This window comes from Mustela erminea, chromosome 3 (genome assembly GCF_009829155.1).
Source record: "Mustela erminea isolate mMusErm1 chromosome 3, mMusErm1.Pri, whole genome shotgun sequence".
In the NCBI taxonomy this organism is placed as follows: Eukaryota; Metazoa; Chordata; class Mammalia; order Carnivora; family Mustelidae; genus Mustela; species Mustela erminea.
Window position 1 is genome coordinate 99292050 of NC_045616.1, and position 21433 is coordinate 99313482.

Here is a 21433-nt window from a genome sequence, read left to right on the forward strand (position 1 = left end):
AAGGGGCTGGGCGAGCTTCTCGCAGGCTCCCAGACGAGTTGACCTGAAGCCCAGTCCCCGCCCAGATCCCGTCCAGACCCCGCCCAGGCTCCGCCCCGCCAAGGGGGTCCCCGGCAGGCCAGACCTCCCAGCTCAAAGCAAAACGGGACTTCGTGATTGGGCGGGGCAGAAGGATTGGGTGTGGCTTCCCTGTCGTAGAGCGGCCGCGACTTTAACGGGGCGTGGCCTATGGTTCCGCCCCCTCCCGCGGGCTCAAAGCGGGCGGCGGCGGCGGGGGCGGGGTCAGAACACGGGTGGTGGATCCCAACGAGGCACTTTGGGGCCAGCCACCGAGCAGCGCCTCGGCGGGGCGGAGCAGGTACTGGCGACCGCGCGGGGCGTCTCGGGCTGGGCCAGGCTGAGGGCAAGAGCCTGCTGGGGACCACGGAGGGCAATGGGGTCGGGGCCAGCGCTGCGCTTCCTTTAGCGAACTTGGGCCCGTGCCTCCGCCCCCGCCCCCGCCTTCCTGCGGCGAAGCCGGCTGCGGCAGAGCAGATTGGCGCCTGCGCTGCTTCCTGCGCCCGGGACTCGGCCAATGCATGGGGCCCGGGCGGCGGACGGGGGAAACTGAGTCACGTCCGGATGCTACTAGGCCTGTGTAGGAGGCGCCACCCCAGCTGGGCTCCAGGATGAGTCCCCTATCTGGCCACGCTTTGGGGTCCTAGCCCTCACCGATTTCCTCAGGGGCCACGGCCCCGCCCGGTCTCTCCCAGCGCCCGGGGGTCGTCATCAGCCTCGACCCGTCCGGGAATGGCTAGGACCCGCTCCAGCCGCCTCCCTTTCCACCCCTCCCCCTCGCGTCCCGAGCCCCTGTGTGCTCCCTCCGCTGGCTTCGCAGTGTCAGCTTACACGCCTTATATAGTCCGAGCAGGCTTCAGCGCGGCCTGCCTGTCGGGACCTGGGGGCGGGGGAGAGGAGCGCCCGGCCCCTGACTCACCCGCAGTCTGTCCGAGGCTTAAGGCTGGCTTGGGGGGAGCCCGTGTCAAATTAGCCCTGTGGCCCATTTGTGCATGATAAGAACCTCAAGGCTGAAGAAGGGGAACCCCTCATCATCTCAGTCACTGGGGGAGGGGAGTTGCCCCTGCCTTCCCAGAATGAGGTCTGCCAGCCAGAAACCCAGCCACACCTGACAAGGTGCCCGCCTACAGGGGCCCTGGCTGTGTCAATGGCTGCTCCGCTGCTCGTGCCTGCCTGGCACCAGTCCACGGCTGGTGTCCAGAGCTGGGCCTGCCTGCTCCCCCATCATGGTGTCCACTCACCTTTTCTTTCCTCCCAGGAGCAGGCACCATGGAGTCCTTCAAGGTGGTGCTGGAGGGGCCTGCACCTTGGGGCTTTCGGCTCCAGGGGGGCAAGGACTTCAATGTGCCCCTCTCCATCTCCAGGGTGAGCCAACGTTGGGGGAGAAGCTCCCCCAGGTGTCTTTGGGTGCTCAGGTCTCTGATGGGTGATGGAAGGAGTCTGAGCAGGAGTGAGCCAGGTCCAGTAGAGCAGGAGGTATCTGGCTCCAGAGATGTGGCAGACACCTGCCACAAAGGCTCCCAACTAGGTGGATACTGGGAGAGGAGCACCCAAGGTTCCCCGGCACTGCTCAGTACTTGATGCCATTCAACAAAGCTCCTGGGGCCACCTCTGAGGCCCCAGGGAGATGCCCATTCTGCAGGAGGGAAGCCTGAGGTCTCTGGGAAGTATCTAAGCTGCTTGAAGGAGCAATGCTTGGAGCTAAACCCCAGCCAGGGCACTCTTGACTGCAGGATCTCACTTCAGCGCCATTGCCACCCAGGGTATAGCAGTTGTCATCCTTTTTTCCCAGATGTGGGAACTCAGGGCTCAGAGAGGTAGAGGGGCCTTTACAGTGATTCCTTGGCAAAGCCGGGCTTGGAATTCGGGCACTGGGATAGTCTGCAGTTTTTTTTGGCGGGGGGGGGGGGGGGGGGGGGGGGGGGCACTTCCCAGCCTCTGTGAGATTTGTCCATCTTCATCCATTGGTCCTATGCGAGATGCAGTGGCCCCTGACCCAAATCAGGGGTATGGGATCTAGGGTTCCAACTTCAGCTCCTGAGCCCCTGCCCTGGAAGGGGTGGAGCTGGGGCTGGCTCCTCCCTGTGGCAGGGGGATTGCCTTATAAGCCCAAGAATGCAACCCCACGCTGGGAAGGCCAGCTGGTGACTAGAGTCCACAGAACTGAAAAAAGCTGGCTGGGGCCTAAACCCCTAAACACCGTTAGTGGGCCCCTCAGCTGGTGACCACGAGGACATGGCTCCAACTGTAGTAGGGTCAGTTGTGGGACACAAAGAGGGTGCCCAGAGAGAATGAGGCCAGCCCTTGGACTGGTGTCTGTGGCCTGGGGGTCAGAAGGGGGCGGGGACTTCCTGCCCCCACATCCGCCTGTCCAGAGAGGCCCACCCAGGCGCCCACTGGGCAGGCAGCTGTTGGCAGGAAGCCCAAGGCAAGCACAGCCTGGAGGGGGCCAGAAGGTTGTCCAGGCACTGCCCAGCTTGAGAGGGCCCCCAAGGCCAAGTCTGTCTGTGGGAATTGGGCTTGGTGGCCAGGGCAGGCGGGTGGTCACTGTTCTTTCCAGGAACCTTTCTGTGGGATTCCCCTGGAAACTGCCCTGCCAGATGGGTAGCTTAGGTCTCCTGACTACACAAACCCAACCCTACATAATTGTCAAGCTTTGCTAGCCCTAAAAACGTGTTCTGTATCCCCCTCTCTGGGAAAGTGCTAGCCCATGTAGCTGGGGAGCTGTAGGCCTTGGCTGGACTCAGACTCAGTTTCTTCATTGGAGGGGATGGGCAACATAATAGCCTGAGGGATGGACTTTAGGATGTGGCCTGTTGGGGGCACTCTGGGTCTGAGCTCCCTTGTCAGCGGCCCTAGCTGTGGGTGGGGCCACAAGCTGAGCCCAAAGCTGGAGTTGGACCTAGGCCCTGGTGGGTGGGCGGGTGGGGTGGTCTTTTCTGAGTTGGGCCAGCCCTTCCCTCTCCCCTGACCCCAGGGAGGAGGGAGGGGCTAGGGCTGGCTGTGGGCCCAGGCCTGGGAGATGAGGTAATGTCTGAGACTTGGGGGTTGGGCTGCTCATTAGAGCCCTCAGGCTGACTCACCCCCACCCTTTGCAGTGTCCAGCTCTCTGGCTTTCCCCCTCCTTGACTCGGGCCTTCTTGTCTCTCCAGCCCCCCACCTCACACCCAGCAGGGTTTTCTCCTGCTTCCCTCTCCACTTCTCTGACCACTCCTCTATCCCTTTTGTGCTTCCTGTCCTCCTCACTCAGGAAAGGAAGTAGTCCCCAGATCCTCACCCCTCCCTGGGAGCCAGCTGCTCCTGCTCACCCCTAAGACCTCTACCTCAGGCTTAGCCCACACATCCCAGGAGCCAGCTTGTGTGGGTAGGGAGTGGCTGGACCAGGTTTCCCTTCTAGTGACTCATCATGACCTTGAGTAAGTCACTTCCTTTCGAGGGTGTCACTTCTCTATGCTTGTTATAACGGGCTGTTGGATTGAACTAAAAGCGAGAAAGAAGATCTAGGCCCCAGACCCGACCAGGGGTTTAGGGAATTGTTCTAGGTAGGCTGACCTCTGAGTTGGGTCCCAACAGTCAGCAGAGGTAGTGTATTGTAGTGAAGCCTTAGGGTCAGGGTCAGCCCTGGCTTTGCCTCTTACTAATGGAGTGGCTTGAGGCAAGTTACATAAACTCCCTTTTTTCCCCGTGTGTGAAAGGCATATAATCTCAGACTCTACTCCACAGGTTGTTGGAAGTGTCAGTATTAGCATGTGACAGTATTAGGTGCTCCATAAATGTCAGTTGCTCTTCTTACCATTTAGCAGATGAAGGAGGCACCCAGCTGTCTTTCCCTTCTAACTTCCCAAGCATGAAATAGACCCAGCTCTCCCTTCTTGCCGCTGTGCTGCATCTGGTCTCTCTGCCTTCTGGAAATGTCTCTAGAACCTCCTACCTCCCCTCTCCCTGCCTGAACTCAGTCTGTGCATCAGCCCACCTGAGAAGCCTCCCGGGCCACGGGCAGCCAGTACCTCTCAGTCCTACCCTCCCTCCTATGAAATGTGAATTGGCCTTCCAGTTGGCCTGTAGAAGTGTATTTAGTGCTAGGTCCCTTGCCAGATGCCCAGGCAGCTCTGTGGGCTGGACCCACGAACAGCTGCATCATCCTTTCTGAGGAGCTAGAGGGCTAGAAGCGCCCAGTGGGGTTTGTCAGGGTTACCTCTACCAGGGCTCTGAGAAGTACCCCACTGGGGCTTTCCAAGGCCTGATGGCCCCTCCTAACCTCAGGGCCAAGTTCTGCTTCCTTCATGACTGTCTCAGTTCATGCTGGTGGTGACCATTACTGCCAGCCCCCTACTACCCTTCATTTTTCATAGGAACCAGGGATTCCCAAGGCAGAGCCCGAATGACTGGGGGAGAGGGTGATGTGGCATTCGAAGGCTTCAGGGTAACACTCATTTACAGCCCTAGCTGACACATTAGGCCCCCTTCAGTCACTTCATGGGGTACCTGGGCCTATTCCTGGCTCTCGGAGGGTCCTGGCAGATCCCTGCAGATGGCCCCAGGACAGGGTGCTGGGAGTGTAGGAGGTCAGTGAGAGGACATCTAGTGTCCTGGAGGAAGTGGCGTTATACACAAGCCACGGGCTGGGTGAGACAGCTTGGGCAGGAGGCCAACAGGGACCTCAAAGACTGTGGTTGGAGCTAGGAAGTTGGGGGCTTCACCTACCGCTGGCTGCTTGGTGACTATCACAGCAGTTCTGCACCATGGGGAAAGGGGGTCATGGAGGTGAACAAATGAGGTGATTGTGGTGTTTATGAAGTTCATGTGAACCCCACCCTCCCAGGTTCCAGTATTCAGCAGCTGCTGAGCAATGCATTGAATGAAGAGGCCTCTGGGTTCTAGAAGAGGGACAGCTTAAACAGGGTTGACTAATGTTGGCCTCAGTTTGGTCTGCAAAGGCCTTGGGCTGCCGTGACCTTCCATCTCCCCACAGCTCACTCCTGGAGGCAAAGCTGCACAGGCCGGTGTGGCTGTGGGTGACTGGGTGCTGAGCATCGATGGGGAGAATGCGGGGAGCCTCACGCACATTGAAGCCCAGAACAGGATTCGTGCCTGTGGGGATCGCCTCAGCCTGGGTCTCAGCAGGTACAAGGGCCCTGGTCTACCTGGCGGGTGAGGGCACCCTCAGGCCTGGCCTGCTATTACCCCTTCCCCTTCTCCTCCAGGGCCCAGCCACCTCAGAGCAAACCGCAGAAGGTAGGCCTAGGACGTCTTAGGGTGACATCTGTGTGATGGGAGGGGTGGGATTGGACTGCTGAGCTGACTAGCCCTCTCCCACAGCAAGGAGCCTTGATACCCTTGATAACCCCATTCCTGGCTGGAAATAGAGGGTGGGGGCCAGAGCTGGGAGAGTCTGGGAAACTGGGAGTTGGGCCAGGAGCTGCCGCACGGTCTGGGCACCACGCATGTCTGCCTGTCTGTCTGCTGCCTTCCTCGCTGGCCTGTGCTACAAGCCGCACTCATCTGCCCTTTGGCCCAGGTGGGCTGAGATCATCCTCCCACATGGGCCCCTTGAAAACTGAGTCGTCCCCCCCGCCCCCAACCTCCGCCCCGGCCCCCATGCTCCTGGCCGGATGTGTCAGTGTGGGGCTGGAGAACCGCTGTCCTCTCCACTCCAGGGGGGCATCCCCCTCCGGTCCAGCATCGCCGCCCCTGCCTGCCCTGCCCAGCTCTGTCTCTGCCCAGGCCCTGGCCCCTGCCGCGGACCCCCCGCGGTACACCTTTGCACCCAGCGCCTCCCTCAACAAGACGGCCCGGCCCTTCGGGGCGCCCCTGCCCGCTGACAGCGCCCTGCAACAGAATGGGTACGTCGGACCTGCCCACCCACTGCCCTCGCCCCCGCCCACGCCTTCTGTCTAAGGCCCCACGCCCCTGCTGCTGCTCAGTTTGCGTTGCGCCCCAGCCTGGCTGGAACCGTGCGGCAGCGACCCCTGGCGGCCGGGGCGGGGCTGTAGGCACTGGGCCCCTCCGAGGGTGTGGCTCTTGCACCCTCCTGGGCGCTGGGAGCCAGGCATCGCCCCCCAGCTGGTGGCCCTGGGTTGGGGTGTGGTGTAGGGCGACTGAGCCCCAGACACTCAGTGCAGCCTTGCCCCTGGCTACTCTGACCCCTTGCCATTTTTCTTCTTCCTTGTGTCTGTCCCTTTGTCCCTTTATCTGTCCATCTGTCTATTTCCTTCACAGGTGCAGACCCCTGACAAGTCAGTGAGCCCCCTCTGCCTGTTCCTTTTTTCCTTCCTTTTGGCATTCTGGGCGGTGGCCCCTCCCCACCCCAGCCGCCCTCCTTTCCTGTCACTTAGCTACCCTACCCCCCCCACACCAAGCAGGGCCCTGGCCTTGCGCTCCCCCACTCTCCCAGCACCATAAGCCACATGCACCAATCCCGGGAGGGGCTGCCCCCATGGCCCACTCCCTGCGTGAGGTTCTGAGCCACACCCTCCCCACAGACAGCCGCTCCGGTCGCTGGTCCCAGATGCCAGCAAGCAGCGGCTGATGGAGGACACAGAGGACTGGCGGCCTCGGCCCGGGACAGGCCAGTCCCGTTCCTTCCGCATCCTTGCCCACCTCACGGGCACCGAGTTCAGTAAGTGGCAGCCCAGGGCAGGGCGGACTCTCCTGCTGGCCCCCAGCCTGGGCCCGGGCTCCGCTGGAGCTTGCTCTGGTGCCCTGTGACCTTCTGCTGGGGCTCAGGGCTGGGGTGGCCCTCTATCTTCTCTTGGTGAATGCCTGCCTCTGCCCTCTCAGTGCAAGACCCGGATGAGGAGCACCTGAAGAAATCAAGGTAAAAGGATGCACAGTAGCCCCTCTCTCACCTCCTGCCTCGCCCATTCCAGCCACCACCCTGTGTCTGCTCCTGAGGGTCCCCAGCCAGGGCTCTCTGTTTTCCTTCCTTCTTTCCTGCCTTCCTCCCTTCCATCCTCCCTCCCTGCCTCCCTTCCATCTCTCCTTCCTCCTACTTCCTCCTCCTTTTCTCTCTGCCCCCCCAGGGAAAAGTATGTCCTGGAGCTGCAGAGCCCACGCTACACCCGCCTCCGGGACTGGCACCACCAGCGCTCTGCCCACGTGCTCAACGTGCAGTCGTAGCTCGGCCCTCACCGGCCGACTGCCCTCTCTGCCTCTCTCTCTCTCTCTGTTCCTTCTACCCAGGGCACCCCCTTCTTGGTTGCTGCAGCTTCCGCCTACCTCACTCCCTCCTTTCCTGCCCCTGGACTGAGCCTCCTGCTGGCCTAGCCGGGGGCCTGGCTCTGTCTGACACCGCCTTACCTCTTTGCCCTGTGGTATTATTCTCTGCCAGGTCTGTGCTGGCTGGAGCATGGAAATAAACATTCTCAGCCCTGCTTCCTCTGCCTCTGCCTTCTATCTTCGTGGGCTTGGTTTGTGTTCTGGGTGTGGGGGTGTTAGATGGTTCAGACCCAGTGTGGGCCGTGCCAGTCTGGGTCTCAGTGGGGGGCGGTACCTGGCAGAGGAGGCCCTGCCGTCAGAGCTCTATCTGGGGGCTGAGGAAGCCCCAAGAACCACCTCAGCAGGGAGAGCGCCCTGCTCCACCTCCCAGCCCTGTATGACAGACCTGCCAGCTGGAACCTGGCTAGGAGGAGCTGCCCTGCCCTTACCTACCCCTGTGGGACCCGGAATCTAGCCCAGCAGCTCCCATGATCCCAGGCGTCTCTCCCGTGGGGCCAGCAGGACCAAGGTTGGGGGGGTGGGGCCACCCCAGGAGCCTCAACCATACAAGGCCTTGAATGGCAGATCTTGCAGCCAGGTGTCCAGGACAGAAGCCCCAGCCCCAGCCTCAGCTACACCCCAGGAACCCTGGCTTGGTGAGAGAGAGTGGGCTTGGGCCTGGAGAAGGGTGGGTAGCCTCCAGGGGAATGCGGATGGGGGTGGGGGCCCTCCAGGCTGCCCCAGGCTCAAGCCCCTGACCTTTGGGGTCCCTGGGCACCTCCCTGGAGCCACTTTCCTTAGCCCCGGCAGGCCCTACCACCCCCAGTCCCACTAGCCGCCCACCCTGGGCTGTGGACCCCGCCTTTGCCGAGCGCTACGCCCCGGACAAGACAAGCACGGTGCTGACCCGGCACAGCCAGCCAGCCACACCCACGCCTCTGCAGAACCGCACATCCATCGTGCAGGCAGCCGCTGGAGGGGGCCCAGGAGCCGGTAGTGGCAACAATGGCAAGACTCCTGTGTGCCACCAATGCCACAAGGTCATCCGGTGGGTGGCCCTGTTCCTTTTCCTACTCTGGCCTTTCCCGTCCTAAAGCCTGGCCCTGGTATGTTTCCGACCTCTGCGTCTCCGCCTGTCTCCCCACTCATCTCAGCCATCACTGTAGGAGGATAAGGATGCAGTTCCCAGTTGTGGTGGGGGCAGGGACCTGGCCTAGGTCCTCAGGTTCTGCATCCTGCATCCCTTCCCCCAACCCATCCCACCCCATGTCAGCCTCTGTCAGCATTTGCCCTGCTGAAATGGAGGATGTGCCCACAGCACACTCGGGCTTCACCCCTAGAAAGACCACTCTCCGGGCAGGGAAGGGCCTGTCCCTCTCAGCCCTTCTGCTCTCCCTCCTGCTCACTTGATCCCTGCCAAAACCTCTGCTCTCAGAGCAGACAGACCCGAGGCCCCTCCCTCCCTGTCCTGTTCCCTGGGGCCCAGAGTTGGCATGCTAGCTCCCTAGAATCTTGCTAGTGCTCAGCCCTTGTTCTGCACTGCTCTTCACTCCTGTCAGCTCTCAGCTCTGCGAAGAGCCCCCTTCTTCAGACATTGATGTGGGCCTACAGGCCCCTCCCCAGGCCAGATGGATCAGGCAAGTGGGCCAGAGTGGGCACCAAGGTCGGCTCAGGTACCCACTGGTCTTCAGAGCCGCTGGGCACTCTGGGCCTCCTGCCCCCAGGGCACCAGTTCCTCTGGTTTATCTCACTGGGCCCCGGGTCAGCAGCCCCCACACAGTGTAACCTCCTCTTCATCCCAACACCATCGGGCACCGTGTCTTGTCATCAGAGTAGGGTGGCTTCATCACTGTGTCATCACTTGGGTCACCTCCCAAACCTGTTTCTCCTTTATCTGGAAGATGGGGAGAATGAATTTCCCTTCCAGGCTTCAGAGTAGGTATTCACTAACCCTCTGCAGACTAGGCATACACCCCCTCTCACTGGCCTCGCCTCCCTCTCAGGGGCCGCTACCTGGTTGCGTTGGGCCACGCATACCACCCCGAGGAATTTGTGTGCAGCCAGTGTGGGAAGGTCCTGGAAGAGGGCGGTTTCTTTGAGGAGAAGGGGGCCATCTTCTGCCCACCCTGCTATGATGTGCGCTATGCGCCCAGCTGTGCCAAGTGCAAGAAGAAGATCACAGGCGTGAGTGGGGCTGGTGGGTGGGCGGAGGGGAGGGCGCTTGGGCCTGGGGGCTCACCTCTCGGGACTCCTTTGGGTCCTTAGCATCTTAATAAACAGGATGCTCTCCTAGCCTCACTTTGTGTTAGCCAAGATCTTTCCCAATGACCGAAGTCCTACTCTGAGGGGCTCAAGCAAGCGAGAGTGGCACGGGTTTCCCCAGCTCTCTGAAAGTAGAGCGTTCCCGTGAAAACTTCCACAAGCTGAAATGGCATAGTGAAGAAGCAAGTACTGTTAATTTATGTGGAAGAAAATTTGAGCATTCCCAGGCCTAAAAAATAACCTCGTGTAGGCTTTCCTGATACCTTCGGACACATCTTGCTAACAGATGCACAAAGTAAATCAAGATAAAGCACAGATGCTTGCAGACACAGCTCAGAGCCGTGGGTACCTGGTGCCAGGATGTGGCCTGGTGCCCGGATGCGGAGTATGGCTCCCGGGGCAGGAGCCGGGCAGGGTCCCTTGCTCAGGTGAGGGCTGTGTGCTGCCTCTGGGATGGCTCACTACGAAACAAGCGCTGAACACTCTTTCACTTTATACCTTTCTTTGTGAAAGTAAAATTCTTTTTTGGGTGTTTTTTTGGTTAGCAAGTCTGTCATAAAAGTGAAGTATAACGTTGACTTCTGAAAAGCAGAAGGTTCTGTATATGGGCTCAAACACTCAGAAAGCCCAAGGGGCACTAGCTTCAGGCCCAGCTGAAGGCAGGACCTGGGATCATCAGGACTTTTCCCACACTTGCCTCTGTCATCTGTGTTGGCTTCCTTCCCTGCCTACTTGTCCTTAGAAAGTGGCAAAGGTGGCGCCACAGTGGCTCCAGCGTGACCCCAGTTTCACGCTGCAGGGAGGATAGGCGTGCCCCTGCCAGCTGATGCATCAGCGGTCCTGGTGCTGATGCTAGTGGGACTAACTTGTGTCACAGGCACATCTCTGGCCCGAGCCTCAGGACTTGGATTAGCCGGGCGTGGGTGCTACCCAGTGGAGCAGAGGTCGGGTGGTCCCACCCGCACCACAGACAGACTGAGGGAGGATTGTTTCCCCGAAGTAAAACAAGATGGCCTGACCTGCAGAGGGAGGTCTGCGCGGATCCCAGTAACTAGTCAATGGGGTTGTGTTCAGCGACAGTAATAAAACCTCGCCACAGAGATTTCAGCAGAAGGGGCTATTTACTTCACTCACAAGAATTCCAGGGCTGAAACTGCAGCTCAGGATGCCTTTAGACTTTTCCTGCCTTTGGCTCCGAAATCAGTAGCATGTAGACCCTTGTCCCCAAGCCTCTCATATCACAGTTCCCCAAGAACTGCTCAAGCCCCAGGCCTTGTGTTCTTGTTGCAGGTGGGAAGGAGAGGGCAAGGCCAAATGGCACGATTTTAACAAGGTTTTTGCTTTTGATTCTGGAAGAAAAACCAGGAACTTGCATCTTTATCTCAGTGTTTGGAATTGTTATCCTGTGAGCACCTGGGCTGCAGGGGAGGTTGGCAAACCCAGTATCTGAGCCTTCATCTTCCATGGGAAGAAGGCAAAAAGGAAGGGGGTCGTGACAGGCTTTGAGGAAGCTGACCCACAGTTCTGCCACCTCCAGTGCACGAGGAGACAGAAATTCTGAAGGATAATTTACTGTGCCTGGAGGGTGTAGGACTATGGAGTGCCGAAGCCAAAAACCCAGCCACAAATCTGTGATTCAAAAATCCCATTCTTCCCACTGAGTCTAAACACACAACAGAGCCTGGCCATGTTTTCTGCAGGGCAGTCCCGCTCCCAACAGGAGCCAGGCTTGGAGCCTGGCTTGGTGTGTCACGGGCACAGTATGATGGGCCATCTACCTTCACTTGTTCATTCTCTTTATTTAATGTGGACAGTGTGCCAAATAGTGTGTTCCATGCTCGAGAATGCCCCATGAAGTAACAGGTTTGGGCCCTGCCCCCAGGAGTTCCTACTAGGTGGGTAGGACTCAGAGGGTGTCAGGGGTCAAGGGCACCGCCAGAGGAAAAGGGGGCAGAACCAGGCAGGGTGAAAAGCTAATGGGGTTCCTGTCGCACCTGTATGGAAACTGAAGCCCAGAGAGCAGCAGAAGCTGCCTCAGGCTGCAGAGCACGAGGGCTAAGCTGGAAGAGCCCCAGGCGCTCTCAACTCTCAGCTTGTGCTCTTCCTCACATTTCCTGCTTCTCCTTATTTCTGGATACCGAGGCAGGGCTGCCAAATGTGGCCAGAGAGCTCTGTGGTGATGTTCACATTAGCAAGGATTACCTTGACCACAAGCAGTAGAAGACTCCAAATAGTGGCAGCTTCTTTTCCACCTAAGAAAGTCCAGGGGTGGGCAGTCTGGGACTAATGGGCAGATCTAGGCCTCTGTGTCTTGTTTCTTGGCCATTCTCTGCACTTACTTAACACTGGTAGTCTGAGAAGACTCTCGAGCCTTGGCCAAAATTGCCACATTTCAGAAAGCCAGCGGGAAGCGGGAAGGGGAAGAAGGGATGGGGGGCCCGTGGCAGCCATCTTGAGAAGATGCTGCTGCCCAACCCCCATTTTAGCATCCTGTCAGCCAGACTTTGGTCACATGACCATGCTGAGCTACAAGGGAGGTTGGGAGAGACCGTCTGTTTGGGGCAGCCTTGTGGCCAGCAACAAAAACAGAGATTCCATCAGTAGACCGAAAGGGGGGAATGGATATGACCACAGTCTTTGTCATAGTGACAGTTTGTGTTGTGGGGCACTTACAGTGTGTGGGGCTTCCACTTCACGGTCCTACCGTAGGAAATAACTGTGGTGATTCCCATCTTCTAGATGAGGGAGTTTTGCCCCAGATCACGGTCCTTTTCGCACCAGGCTGGGCCATGCCCCACTGGACTGTTCTAAGAGAATGGGCTGGATCCCAGGACCTTTCTTGAGCTGGGCATCTACAGATCAAGGCCCCATTCTTCAGTGACTGCTTTGTCTGCATTACCCTGTACTCTTATCCTGCTGTACCCCTGTCCTGAGTGGACAGGGTTATCATCCAGGACACAGAGGAGGAGCCAAGACAAATAGGGCCTGGCTGGCTCCCAGATCCTGGAGTAAGCCTTGGGTGGCAAACCCTCTTCTGTCCCCAGGAACTCTTACCCAGGCTCAAGTTCCACAGGCCCAGGGGCCCTTAGCTTCTCTCTTATAGGGACTCAGGGTCTGACAAACTCTAGGAAGCCCCTACCTCACCCTGGCGGGGGGGGAGCGGGGAAGGCTTACCTCCCCAACCTGACAGGGGCTCCATTCCTATATGTGCCCAGAGCTCAGAACTGTGGCTGCCTGGGGAGATCAGTGTGGAGCACAGAGAGAGAAACAGAGGGCAGATTGTTTCCGGGGAGCTGGTGGGAAGCGGCACACCATGAGGGACACATTAGAGGAGACCTACCCTGGTTTGGGGGCCGCCGGAAACCCTGTGCTCTTAAGAGTCCCCTCTCACCACTTGCCCCTCTCCAGCGCTCCAGCCATGTGGCCCATTTCATTTTGCCCATGTGCTGTTTCTGTTACCACAGGGCCCTTACGTAGCCTGTGCTTTCTACCAGGATTACTATTTTAGCACCCTCTTTACCTTGTTCCTTCTCATCGGGGACTCCTTTCATTTCCTCAGGAATACCTTCCCTGATACCCACCCTTTCCACCAGACCAAAGGCCCCACAGTTTGCTTACTACTCCCCAGTCCTTTGTCCCATCTTTTCCCTAGGTGTGAACTCTGTGGGCTGGGACCACGGCTGGTCTGCTTTATATCGTGCTTTAGATTCAGGAGGTGACCAGTAAATGTTTGAAGGACTGGATAGAAGTGGCCTCTGAGCCGAACTTTAAAAATGAGTAGGAACTGGCTTGGAGAAGGATCAGGAGAGAACACCCCAAGCAGAAGGAATAGCTTGTGTCACAAGGTAACACCTGGGAAGGGTGTGAGATGAGACGGAAGAGGTGAGCGGGGCCGTGTTAGGAGTTTGGCACTGGGGCTGATGAGGTCAGCTCTGCCACAGCAAGCTTCCTCTGGGCAAGGGGAGACTGAGCTGGAGAGGGGAACAGGCTGCTGGGGCCTGGCTCAGGGCAGTGGAGAGGGGAAAGGCAGACAGATTGAGGAAACTAGGGCATTAAAATAAATACTGATAATTGGCTTCCAGGTCCTTCTGAATACCAGCAGAAAGCTGTCTTCCTGCTACACACTGGTCCCAGCTCTGGACTACCCCCGCTCTTGCCCAAGCCCACCATCCTCCCAGCTTGCAGCCGAGTTCCTTCCCCCACAGCCTTTGTCTGCTTCTTGAAAAGAGGCAGCACCAGGCAGTGGAAAAGCCTGCTTTGGAGATAGCTGGACTTGGCCATGAAACCCATTCCTATGATCTAGTGACTCTGTGACCTGGCGTGGGTCACTCTCCCTGGGCCTCACCAACATGGTGGCAGTCACTTCCTGGCCAGGGTGGTTGCGAGGTGTATGTGAGCTGTGACAGAGAGGCGGAGGGCATCGACAGGCCATCGGAGAGCCAGGTGTTGCCCATGTGTCTTGCTTGGTCTACACCTGCATTTTAAATTAACGGGCAGTATCATAAAATCAGATTTCACTTTAACACCCTGATTTCAACCTAAGCCTTCCAGGCATTTCTGCACGAACTGCTCAGCACTGTCCCTACAGGCAGAAACAGGTGGTCCCCAGGAACATCTTGCCCTGTGGGGTACACTTCCAGGCCCCAGCAGGCATGGGGAGTGGGAGCCCCAGCTTCAAACATGGGGCCATCCTTACAACCTGCAAGGCTGGGATTAGGTTCCCTATTCACAAGGGAAGGAACCAAGTGTCAAGAGAAAGTAATGCTATGGGCCAAGTTGCCCAGCTAAGAAGCAAGGTCTGGTTGGACCCCCAAGATTGACAGCCTGGGCCCAGAGAGATCACAGATCCTCCCCAAGCCTCGGCTTCCTCCCCAGGCCATTAAGCAGGTTTTGAGCACCCACAGGGATGGGCACTGTTGCTGCGTATCAGCTTCTAGAAGTATCACACCTCATTCCCTCCTGGACCTTACGTTTGATCAGGAAGAAGGGAGGAGAGGAAATGCTAAGCAATAAGTACATCATGGGGTCCTGTGTTAGTAAAACCTGCCGAGGGACGTAGAGAACAGAATTAAAGATCTTGGGAACGTAGCTTTGGACGAGCCTATGGGAAGTACTAACTGGTGTTGTCAGAACAGGCCTCTGGAGAAGGGGACACGAGCAGAAACTGGAAGGCAGTAAGGGGTGAGACCTGGGACATACGTGGGGTAGACAGTCAGGTGGAGGGGACAGCCCGTGTGAAGCCCCAAGACTGGAGCACCAGCGAAGGGCCAGAGGCAATGTGGGGAGAGCAGAGGATGCAGCGTAGGCTGGGATTCCAGCAGAGGGCAATGTGGCCTCGCTCAGCTTGACCTCAGCCTGCAGGGGCGGCAGGAGGAGCTCAGAGGGGCGTTTCCGGCCCCCACCGGGGCCAGGATGCCCGAGGCTCACATTCCACATCAGGAAGGCAATGAGAAGTGGTAGGGATCTGGATGCACCTTGACAGAGGACCTAACAGGGGTTCTTGGCAGCTTTGATGGGGTGTATGAAAAAAAGGGGCATCTCAGCTGAGCAGATGAAGGAGGGAGTTGCTGCCAGCTGAGCTGGGGACAGCTGTATGGAGAGGTGGGTTTGGGGTGCAGAGGCAAGGCACAGTGGCCGACCTTGGGGAGACTACAGGGCTGGAGGTAGAGTGGGGAGGGTGGGTGTGCAGATGTGATGGGTGTGCAGATGTGACGTTTACCATGGGAAGGAAGAGGGCCCATGGCCAGCCTTCCTGTGTCCCCAGCTCTGGAGAGGAGGGGCCAAGCTGCCTGGTGACTGTAGCGTCCTCCTAGGAGATCATGCACGCCCTGAAGATGACCTGGCACGTGCAGTGCTTCACCTGTGCAGCCTGCAAGACGCCCATTCGGAACAGGGCCTTCTATATGGAGGAAGGTGCCCCTTACTGCGAGCGAGGTAGGGGGCCCCAGCGGGGGGGGCGGTGGCCGTGGGTAAGGGGTTGGTGGGGGCAGTTGAAAACCCAGGGCCCCCTTCCTCTCTGCCTTCATCTTCAGACTATGAGAAGATGTTTGGCACGAAGTGCCGGGGCTGTGACTTCAAGATCGATGCAGGGGACCGTTTCCTGGAGGCGCTGGGCTTCAGCTGGCATGATACTTGCTTCGTGTGTGCGGTGAGTGCCCCCTGCCTTGGACTCAGATCTGCCCCACCCACCCACCCAACCCAGCCCGGTGTTGTTCACCAGCCTCCCTTCCACTCCCTGCCTCTGGAATTCATGAGAGGCTGGGAAGGGGACCCTCCTGCCTCCCCCAGCCCCATGTGGCTTGACCCTGGCTGTCCTCAGATATGCCAGATCAACCTGGAAGGGAAGACTTTCTACTCCAAGAAGGACAAGCCCCTCTGCAAGAGCCACGCCTTCTCCCACGTGTGAGCCACTCCTACCCAGGGCCGCCTCTTCCAGCCCAGCCAGAGGGAGCTCCTTCCCGAGGCTCGACCCAGACTTCTGGATAGGGCTGGCAGAGCTCACCCCCCCCCAACTCCTGGCCTGAGCCTGGGGTTCCCTGGGCCCTGCCCTCTCCCCTCATCATTTCCCCGCACTCCCTCCATTTCCCCCCACTCCCTCCACCACCATCACACACTGGTGCTGGCCACACCAGCCCCTGTTCACACCCAGTGCCACAATAAACCTATATCCAGCCGTGTCCGGCGTGTGCTCCTGCCTGTGCACTAGGAAGGGTGGGATTGGAGGCCTGCAGAAGGGTGGAGATAAGATGGTTTTCCCAGGGCTGGCCATCCTGGTCATCCTTGTTATGAGGACAGCTCATGGTCAGCAGGAGAAGGTCAAGGGGGAATGTGGAGGTGCCAGATTGGGACTGGCTTGAGGGACAGAGAAAAGGAGTTGGAGGTACGTCTGCAGAGATGGGAGGTGGAAAACAACCAGAGCGAAGGCCCAGAGGTGTCGGCCGAATGCCACAGCAGAGGGTGGGATTGGAGAGCCCAGCCCCCCGGGGCCTAGGAGGCCACAGGTGCCTGGCCAAGGAGCTAGGACTGCATCGCAAGGGGGGTCAGAGCACAGAAGAGTATGAAATAGTGAAGCAACCCGTGAAAGAGCTCCGAGATCTGTGAGCAAGGTGGACAGAAGGAGGGGGGACTAGGAGGAGGGGCCGTGGAAAGAGAGGAGCAGAAAGTGACTTGGCAGAGATGGGACCCAGGGAGTCCCAGGGAGCCTAGAGTGGGGGCCTGAGGGATGAGGGGTGTGGAGAGGCAGGAAGGCAACTCTGCCTTGCGTCTGGAGTACACCAGGCATTACACTAGCTCAGCCATCCTTCCAGCTGCCCTGGGAGGGCTCTACTCTCATTGTGGAGCTGAAAAGAGCTCCGATTTGAGGACTTCTCCATTGAGGAGACCTGATTGAGGATTTCATGGCTCCTGAACCATGAGCAGACTGGACAAGAGGCCTGAAGCTGGGCACCCTTCAGCGAGTGCCCCTTGGAAACTCCCTTCCACCTGCTGTCTTGAAACTTGGAGGTTCTGGCAGTGGCCCCATCTTTCTCTGGGGCTTCTTGCTTCCAACTGATGCCCTCCCCCACCCTAGAAGAACTGTCATCTCTCCCTCCCATCTCAAGCCTGGACTGGAGAGAGACTGAGGAGAGGCCCAGACTAGAGCCAGGACAACGTGGCACGAGGACATTTGAGCGTGTCTGAAGTTGCTGGCATTCTCAGCAGGTCCCTGGACCCATCCTTCTCAGAAGAAGAGATGGCCTCTCTGTTGCGTTCTCTTGAGGACCCTCGGAGATGGGGCTTCATGTGTTATTTTCATCACACCTCGCCAGAGCCTAGAACAGTGCTGGCACACAGTGGAGGCCCAGTGAATGCTGAATGACTGCATGGGGTGCCTGTGGGACATTTATGTGATCAGAGAGCAGATGAAGATTCCAGTCCCTATTCACCTCATATTCAACTCAGGAATGAGTTGGGGACAGGGCCAGGGAGGTCACAGATGCTCGTAACTGATGTCCAGAGCTGAGGAGCAGGGCCCAGGCAGGTCACACAGCAGGAGTCAAGCAGGTAAGATGTGGTTTCCTTTCAACTGAGACATCCTTAGCATATTAAACACAGTATCTTTCACTTCCACAAAGAAATGTACTCTCTCCCACTTCTCTTGAACCGTGAAGCCCTCTCAGTCCATCCTTGGTTTCCATGGATACAGGTGAGCAAGAGCCCAGGGGATGATGGGGAGTGCTGCCAGGAGCAGTCTGGGGGAAGTCTTCTCTGGGCAGCCACCCTCGGCCCCAAGCAAGGGCCACCATGTAGGAATGCCCAGTGGTGCCAAACCCGACAGTTTACCAACAGCATCCAGAGCTTCAGACTTTTATGTGAAATCTGGTTTTTGGATGTTGGCAATTAAATTCAATTATTTTTTACCTGTTAAAAAATAATAATAAACGTGGAACAGATCCAATGTGAGGACAGCCAGGGAAGAAAGGAGAGGCCAGGAAGCAGCAACATCCCAGCAGTGGGCAGAGGAAGCAGACAGATGATAGCCTCTGGAATGCTCGGAGTAGGGAGGCAGGGGCAGGGCAGGAGTGTTTCCAGAAGTTGCCAACAGTGTCATACAGGCAGATAAGGCCAAGGAGTCCCCATAGCATTGCGTTTCACAACAGAGCGACAACACTTGCCAGATCAGTTAGCAGAGCTGGGGCAGCAGCCGGGTGAGAGGAACAAGGAGGAGGGCTGGTGAGCTGTGGAATGAGGAGATGAGAGGCTGTAGACAGCTCTTAAGAGGCTTGGCTGTGGTGGGCCAGGAGGAAGCTGGACCACCAGCAGCCAGGGTCAGCTGGGTGGCCCAGACGGGTGGAGGGAGGAAGCTGGGAGGCTTCTGCCCAGGGAAGGTGGTAAAGAAGGGGAAGTTGGGGGAGGGGGTGGACTGGGAGGGGAGGGTGAAGAGCAGAGAGCTGCCCCCCTGCCCACCCACCCCCCCCCCGCTCCCCAAACACCATCTCAGGAAAGAGGAGCTAGCCTAGATGGAAATAAACATAGCGTGGGGGTACCCGCTCTGAATGCCCCAACCCTCTGCTAGGAACCACAGAGCAATACCTCATATATAATTTAATCATAGAATATCACTTAAGAGAGAGCCTCAGAGAGTGACCTGTCTAGAGCCACTCAGCCAGAATGGCCTGGGTCTGCTGCTCCAAGGATCAAAGCCTGCAGTGCACCCCCCCACACCTCCCAGCTGCCCCCCCACCCCCCCCGCCCCACAAAGAGCTGCAGGGATCACTGTGTTCCAAAGGTGGGGTGTGAGGCTGTGTGGGTGGAGGCTATGGGGACTGGGAAATGTCCCTGTGCCAGGCAGGGAGGCCATTAGCGCCCTTGGAGAGTACAGTTTCCAACCGAGGGGGCAGAGCCCACGACGGGGGGCACGAGTGGGCAACTGGAGAGGCGGCGGGCAGGGGAGGGGCTTTTGCCCGCTCTGAGCGGTTTGAGCTCATTTGAAGTCAGCGGGGAGAGATGCGGTGCAGGGCGAGGGACTGTTTCACCAGAGTACAGAGTATAGAGAACTGATGATTCTGGGGCTGCCTCCTCAGTGCCAGGTCCCACGTAGCCTTGGAACATTCACAGTCCTGTGGACCCCTCCAAGCAGCTCTGCTAGGGAAAGGAAGCTGAGGCCGTGGGCTGAAGCGCTGAGCCCCACAGCACTCAGGGATCAGCCGCTAGGCTGGGATTCCAACAACCTCGTGAGCGAGGAAGGGCTCCTCCCTAACAGGGTCTGGAAGGGGTGGGGGCCAGGGCTCCAGGGGCCACAGCGGAGCAAGAAGCTTGCTGGGAGTCTGGGAAGAACTGGGGCGGGGGGCAGTGCAGTGGGTCGGGGCGGGGGCTGCAGCGGGCTGGTCTAGCCCTGGGAGATTGTATGGTGAGGTCACCACAAAGTGGCCACAGAGGTCCTCCCTCTCAGGGCTGGGGCAGGGCGGGGCACTAAAAGGCCAGTTCAGCTTTCACCCATGTCCCTGCCAAGGACAAAAGTAAGTACTACTTGGGTAGATTAGGTAGATTAGGAAGGACCCTTTTAGCTGCCATTCAAACTAGTTTTAGCAAAAATAGGGATAATTTGTCTCATTTAACTGGAAAGGTCAATGACAGCAGGAGTCTCTCTCAGCTTGCTTTCTTGCTCACTATTTCTCAGCCCTGTTTTCTTCGTGCTGGCTATATTCGCAGGTGGGTGTTGCCACTATTGGCAAAGATGGCCCTCAACCAGCCCCAGGCCCACATCTTGCCTGCCCAGTAGCTCCAGTGGAACCTTTCTTGATGGTTCCAGCAATAGTCTCAGAGCCGACGCCCACGGGACTGACTTGGGAGACATGTCGATCCCAGAAGCAGTCTCTGCCTTGGGCCACCAACTCAGGACTATGTGCTCCCCTCGGAAGCCTGCCATGGAAAAACAGCCAGAAGACAGGGACAGGGACACCTAACTGTGGACATCCCTAGCACTGGGCACACTTCCTCCCCTCCAAGCCTGGGAGACTCCCCCTGAGTCCCATCCCTAGCCTCCACAGCTGTAGCCTAAAGAACTACTTCAGACCAAACTCTAGGTTAGGCCACAACCCCTGGAAATGAGAGTGCTAAGAGGGGAAGTAGGGAGAGCCCGTGGCATCAAGTGACAGAGGACAGGCTTGGGTTCCCATCCAGACTTTGTCACTCACCAGCTGCACGCCGCAGGGCAAGTCACTGCCCCTCTCTGAGCCTCAGTCTTCCCAGCTGTGAAACAATAACGGCTGCCAACGTCAACAGCACCTACTATGTGCAGCTGGCACTTGCTCCTTTTTTTAAATCCTCAGACAGACCCTGTAAGATAGGCACCATCATGACCATCTCTGTTTTATATAAAGTTGAAGAGGAGGGAGACAAGAAAGGTCCAGCAACAAGTGTAAGGTCACCCAGTTGGCAAAGTCTGTGCCCTGTGCTGTGACAGCAATGGACTTACCAGGAGCAGAGCTGACGTGGTCGGGTGGCTGGCCCCATGCCAGGGGCCGATGCCTGGGAAATGCGGTGAGCACCGGAGCAATGATGGGCACTCTTAAAGGAGTGCCTGGTTGGAACTTGGCAGAGACTGGACAAGGGCAGAGAAGGCTCTGCTGAGGTCGACATGTCAGCCTTAAAACCTTCCCTGAGAGCTGTGGAGAAGCACAGAATGGGAAGACAGGCATGGGATGTGGGGGACAGCCAGGCTTTGAGGAGAAGGGGAGGGAATTCTCATCTTTTAAGCTTCCATCCAGTCACATTTTGTCCTTAGAAGTCATCAAAGAGAAAACTCAGAGAGGGGAAGCCTTTTAGCCAAGTCACACAGTAAGTGATGAGCTTCTAGGTCTGAATCCTCCCTTTTTCTTGACTTTTGTACTCCAGAAGCCACTGGACCAGCCTCTCAGTGTGGAGGGGGACTTGTGCTCTAGCAATGGGAGAGACCCAATAAGTTAGTGATGTGAAGGGTGACCAGTGCTGGGAGTGGGAGACATGAAAGCCTGGTGGAAGGACCTCCAAGGAGGCACTGAACCCCACTCACCAAAGCTGAGCACATGGGTTTGTTTCGGCGGTAGCATGTGGCTGAAGAAAGGCAGATTCACAGAGGAGAGGGCAATCAGTGGCCACCTTCCTCCCACTGACAAAGGAAACTGAAGACTATTATGGGGCCACTAAATCTGGCAACTTAAGGATCCCTAGTACCCTTGGCTGGAGCAGTGCCAGGGGCAACAGGAGCAGGAGGAGATGGATTGCAGATCTACAAATTATAGGATGGAGATGATGTGGAGGGGGAAAGGGTAAGAAGACCAGAAGGAGTAGGCTCCAGGACCTGTAAGCAGGGAACCCTCTTTTCTCCCCCTGAAAATAGAGAAAACGGGGCATGGGACATATGAGGACTCTGTACTATCTTTGTAATTTCTCTGTA

At 57.8% G+C, this 21433-nt stretch overlaps 1 protein-coding gene across 6 annotated transcripts; it reads left to right on the top strand.

Moving 5' to 3' along the window:
- Positions 1 to 249: 249 nt before the first annotated feature.
- On the top strand, positions 250 to 16193 carry PDLIM7 (PDZ and LIM domain 7). Of its 6 annotated transcripts, none has more exons than XM_032336871.1 (13): positions 250 to 358; positions 1316 to 1422; positions 5030 to 5181; positions 5262 to 5292; positions 5782 to 5900; positions 6540 to 6676; positions 6838 to 6874; positions 7840 to 7910; positions 8056 to 8302; positions 9258 to 9438; positions 15330 to 15450; positions 15549 to 15664; positions 15836 to 16193. In XM_032336871.1, exons 2-13 carry the CDS (start codon positions 1327 to 1329, stop codon positions 15920 to 15922), a joined length of 1395 nt encoding a protein of 464 aa, XP_032192762.1. In that variant the 5' UTR covers positions 250 to 358; positions 1316 to 1326; the 3' UTR covers positions 15923 to 16193. The 6 variants fall into 6 exon arrangements, with proteins under 6 accessions (XP_032192762.1, XP_032192763.1, XP_032192764.1 ...); XM_032336872.1 differs by having other exon boundaries at positions 7849 to 7910; XM_032336873.1 differs by lacking the exon at positions 5782 to 5900 and adding an exon at positions 6277 to 6293.
- The last annotated feature ends 5240 nt before the right edge of the window (positions 16194 to 21433 follow it).